A 5,178-nucleotide genomic window follows, 5' to 3' on the forward strand; every position below is an offset into this window, starting at 1 on the left:
AGTAGCAGAAAGTATTCATACGCCGTTATGTAGATCACCAGCGATACGCAATATAATTTCTAATATCGACGGCAAAGACTTCACGACAGTCGTAGATGGGTATTGCACTTGCTTCTTGATTTTCTTGTGTAGCTGATCATTTGTACAAATATGTTTTTAATTAATTTAGTAACTGAAGAATAGCGACGTTAGCGGAGTGATATTGAAAAGAGGAGGAGTTTAGGATAGCCGTTAAAGGCGAGTCCAGTTGCTTCCTTCTCAGTGTGATCATAGAGATTGTCTGTTCGCTAAGGCTTAGTTGTCTTACGGATTTTGTCGTGAACTAGCTGCTGCATCTACATCCAAATGGTAAGAAAACGAGGATTGTAGTTTCTATCCAGTGTAGAATCCGTTGACTTACCCTTAGAAGCTGTGTTTTTCTGTTAAATGAACGGGCTGATCGTCAATAAAACGCAGCTTCACCAGTAGCTAAGCTGAAGCCAACGTTAACGGTGCGCTGTAACTATAGATACCGCAGTGCTGGGCGAATAAATAACAACTTGCTAGTTGCTAGGTAATGCAAGCTTGTTAATACAAAGCAAACCTTAGTTCAAGCTGCGTCGGTCTAAATAAATGCAGCAACGCTTCAAATCTGCGTTACTTTACATAATTGTTGATTTTTATGCAAACACAACACCAGTCTAGCTAGATGTCTATGAAGATTCTCAGTCTAGCTAATGCTTGGTTCGCTAAATTAGATGGTGGCTCAACATTGTCCGTTTTGTCCCTTAATAAAATAGGTGCTGATGGAGAAGCAACGATAATGTTGTGACGAACGGTAACTACTTTACAACCAGCTTCTTGCTTTAACGATGGTTGTATCAGTCCTTCTGCCGTGTGCAACGTTAGTGTTGGTCTAAGTTAAGGTCTGAAACTGTGAGCCGGTACATATCGGTAGCTAGCTAACTTTAGCTCTTCCTAGCTAGCATTTACCGCCAAATTATAAAGTCATTCGTTGTCTGTGGGAATGTTGGCGTCATGGAACGTTTAAATGTAGGGAACGTTATATCAAACGTTTTAAAGGCACGTGTAGTTTAACGTTACATTCTTATAGTATCAAAGCTTTCTGTTTAGGTCAGTAACAAGATTGTTAACTAACCAGAACGGTGTTAAGCAGTTGTAACCTTACAGCTGCTGTTATAGCTACTGCCTTCAGAATAACAGCAACTGTTACTTGCTGGCTGTAAAAACTTGTGTTTGCAGCATTTTTAAAAAAAAATGGGTGGCGCTAACCTTGGGGCCATCCATTTTTAAGAAGTAGAATGACTGCTGAAGTTGCTCATAGATGGGAGGGGAAAAAAACTCTTTCTGGTTATATTTGGTATTTGACATGCTGTCAATTTCTTGTATTTTACAGGCTGATCAGCTTACAGAAGAGCAGATTGCCGGTAAGACATCGCTGCATTGATCTACTACTTTCCTCATATCCCGCAAAGTGGCCTGCGTTATGGATCCTACTATGGATTATACTTTTGCCTTTTAAGGCATTCCACAGGGTAGCCTGCTGGTCATAAAACAGGAGTGAATGAAACTGCTGTTGCTTGCTGGCTCTGGAGTTCAGAAGGACTCCCTCATGGAAAACTTTGCATTTTCATGGTTGTCATGTAATAAATGATGTAATCTGGAAGGTCTGTGTGTTCTGGTGAGTTGCTGGCTGTGCATGATGTGTCCTTTGCCCTGGGTGTGTTCATTAAATGGAATGCTTCAAGAACACTTGCTGTCCCTACGTGGTATGCTCGTATACAAAGATGATCTAAATCTTGTAATCTAAATAATGCAGGAAGAATGTGTCTCAAGGCACTGCTTCCATTATGTGCTCAGACACTTGCTGTAATGTATACAGTTCATGTCTTAAATGTAACAGTTGTAGTGGTCCCTGATTAAAATCTTGCAGCTTAGGTCAGGTTTCACAATATGCTGATCATACTCTTGCTGTATTTCATGGTGTCAGGTTTAGTGCACAAACCCTTGCTTGACGTTTTGTTAACGTGTGCCAGTTTTAGATTGTCAGGTTGTACAAATAGCATGACAATGCACTAATGTTTTGTCTTGGGAAAATTAACTACATTTTTAAGAGCAGTAAGCGGTAGCTGCAGTTGATGCAGACAGCAGCCTTTTCCTCACAACAAAGGGTGTTGCCCTGTGTGGTTGACCCTGCAAATGGCAAGGCAGGTTGTAGTTTTTATGATGCAGACAAGCTGCTGCATGACACTACACATTGCCCACTGGCCTCATCACACTTGATGAGTGTGTCATTGTTCCTCATTCCTCACGGCTGCAGCAACCACACAGGCTGTGACAGGCCATTGATGTATCCTGCCTGTCCTGCTGCTTGGTCTCGTGGTCCTTGTTTAGCCAAAACAACTGCAGTTGGAACTCAAAACAAGAAGGCTTATCACTATGCTGGAGGAAGTTTATAAGTTAAACATGAGTGATGTAATGCTAAGTTATGTTAAGCTAATTCTGGGTGTGGGTCAGTGTGATTGGCAGACTTGGAATAAGATGAATATATTCAGCCCCTGTAGTGTTTTACAACCACTGTCTTGCCAGTTTTGTTTTGCATATCTAGCTATAGGTGGGACATATCTGCCTTTCTAAAGAAGCCATCCACTTTTTTTTTTTTTTTTCCTCTCTCAGAGTTCAAGGAGGCATTTTCGCTCTTTGATAAGGACGGAGATGGCACAATCACCACCAAAGAGCTGGGCACAGTTATGCGCTCTCTGGGCCAGAACCCTACAGAGGCAGAGCTGCAGGACATGATCAATGAAGTGGATGCTGATGGTGAGAACTTAATCTGGCTTCAGAACCTGCTAATCACACACAACTGATGTACTGGATGGAAATCCCTCATCAATGTCTGTCTGTTTTGGTGTGTGTTTTTGGTTTTTTGTCTTCAGGAAATGGAACGATAGACTTCCCAGAGTTCCTGACTATGATGGCCAGGAAGATGAAAGACACAGACAGTGAGGAAGAGATCAGAGAAGCATTCCGTGTCTTTGACAAGGTAAATACTATCTGCACTCCCACACGCAACCATAAGTATGTACAGCAGTTTTAAAAAGGTGCTAACTGATGTAATTTTTAGGATGGCAATGGATACATCAGTGCTGCTGAGTTGCGCCATGTGATGACAAACCTTGGGGAGAAGTTGACTGATGAAGAAGTGGATGAGATGATCAGAGAAGCAGACATTGATGGAGATGGACAGGTCAACTACGAAGGTTGGTGGTGTTTTGTATTTATATTTTTCTTTATGTGCTGGGGTCACTCATTGGATACTGAGTTGCACTTTCTCCCCCCCCCCCATCTCTTCCTGCAGAGTTCGTACAAATGATGACGGCGAAGTGAAGGCCTTGTACAGATTTCGTATATAAATAATTTGCCTTTTTTTTTTCTTTGTGTAATTTATCTGTAAAATCTTAATAGCCCCCCCTTCGTCCCTGCCCCTTCTGCTGTCCAAAGGAACTGCATGTAAACTGCATAGGCTCTTGTCCCCATGTCCCTTTCTTTTGCTGTCATGGTGTTTTGGAGTGACGGAACGGTCATACAACCAGATGCCTGTGGAGGCCCCTGGGAGCCGGAGAACTTCGAATCTTCCCGTCTTGTGTGCTCGGGGCCCCTCCGCATGGCGACATTGGAAACCTGTCAGCTGGTTGTCTCTTACTTGGCAACACTGTTGGCATGGAAACAATGTAGAGGAGTTTAAACTCTGCATGGACTATGGACAAAGTATATATGGAAATCTCTCAGCATTGCACTACTGCAAAAAAATGACACGGGTGTATCTCCTAGGTACTCGTACAAACTCTTTTTGTATCTGCTGTTCTATATACCAGAAAATGACTAATCTTACCATGCTTTTAATGTTTTACTTTTCTTTCTTTTTTTTTTTTTTTTTTTTTTTTTTTTTGACCTCTGGTCATGCCTCAGATAATCCATTCCAAGTTGTATATTTTTGTTTTCCAATAAAATGTACAATCTACCCGGATTTGAAAATTGTCTTGTTTTCTCAGTTATAATGGATCCTTGAGTTTGTATACCCTGTAATAATTCCCATTTTTGTATTGAGGACGGGATGCTCCCTTTTTTTTTTTTTTTTTGTTTTCGAATACATAAATGTTTACCATTTTAAATTAAGTGTCCCTGCTGACTTCCCAAAAGCACTGAGGAGCATCAGCCAATGCCTCTTAATGTTCAGATAACCTCAGATCAAATCTGTATTGTCATTAATATAAAAGCACTGAGTGGGATCAAAGGCTTCTATTTTGAAGTGCGCACAATGATGCTCGACATTGGATTAGCTTTGTACTGTCCAGCTCCCTTACTGACTACATTGGCCATGTTGTGTGTTACTGTTGGCATGGCACCATGTAGAAGCTGCCTCATGTCTTTTTTTGGCATTTGCCCCCATGACAAGGTGCAGGTTATTGAACGTACATCAAACCATGGTGTAAATAGAGGTGTACCGTTATTTTCTTTTTTGGTTAACTTCTGATTGAGTTTGTTACAGTAGCTTGCAGAGATACTAAGTTTGTTATTTTGATGAATGACAAAATAAAGCTCTATTGTGGACCTCTGCTCTGGCTCCTGTGTGAATGAAATTCTTTCTATTTTCCTTTAAAGGAATGCGATGCTTTGGTCTGCCCGTTGGGAGCAGTAGGGGCTGCAGTTGTTTATGGCTTGGTCAGTCATGCATTTTATTCAGTGGTCCCTGTGGATGCACATTCAAAAAAACATTGTAAAATGCACTTCAGTAACAACTCGTACACCAAAAGGGGCTGATGTCAAGAGGAAACTTACTAAACAGTGTCCCTGATTTGCTGCAAGTGGATTATTCCTTTTACAGAGTCTGCATAGGAACAACTTCAGTGCCAAGACTGCCAAAAACCACAACCCACTGCAGTTTCAGGTGTGAACAGATGACACAAGTGGCTCTCAATAGCCAAGAACAATTATCACAAGACAAAAGTGTCATCACAATCTACTTATAAAAGCTGTTAATTGCACAGCACATGGAACACTAGTCTTGTCCCTCTGCATTCATTCATTGTCTGATAGGAGAAGACTGTCTGCCAGGTGCTAGGGGGGAGACTGTTACTTCAATCAGATTACAGCTCCTTTGCTGCCCGTGTGTTTTCG

General features: G+C 41.5%; 1 protein-coding gene across 1 annotated transcript; it reads left to right on the plus strand.

The window, feature by feature from the left end:
- Nucleotides 1–222: 222 nt before the first annotated feature.
- On the plus strand, nt 223–4,617 carry calm2a (calmodulin 2a (phosphorylase kinase, delta)). The gene is made up of 6 exons (XM_038737638.1): nt 223–348; nt 1,397–1,427; nt 2,677–2,820; nt 2,937–3,043; nt 3,125–3,260; nt 3,359–4,617. Exons 1-6 carry the CDS (start codon nt 346–348, stop codon nt 3,385–3,387), a joined length of 450 nt encoding a protein of 149 aa, XP_038593566.1. The 5' UTR covers nt 223–345; the 3' UTR covers nt 3,388–4,617.
- The last annotated feature ends 561 nt before the right edge of the window (nt 4,618–5,178 follow it).

This window comes from Micropterus salmoides, unplaced genomic scaffold (assembly GCF_014851395.1).
Source record: "Micropterus salmoides isolate LMB-PRFRI ecotype aquatic unplaced genomic scaffold, ASM1485139v1 Ms_hic_scaffold_22, whole genome shotgun sequence".
NCBI lineage: Eukaryota > Metazoa > Chordata > Actinopteri > Centrarchiformes > Centrarchidae > Micropterus > Micropterus salmoides.

Bases quoted from the DNA above. Each gene is read 5' to 3' on its own strand.
- calm2a (XM_038737638.1), top strand. The intron at 1,428-2,676 runs GTAAGACATCGC...TTCCTCTCTCAG, and splicing joins TACAGAAGAGCAGATTGCCG to AGTTCAAGGAGGCATTTTCG. The intron at 3,261-3,358 runs GTTGGTGGTGTT...CTCTTCCTGCAG, and splicing joins TGGACAGGTCAACTACGAAG to AGTTCGTACAAATGATGACG.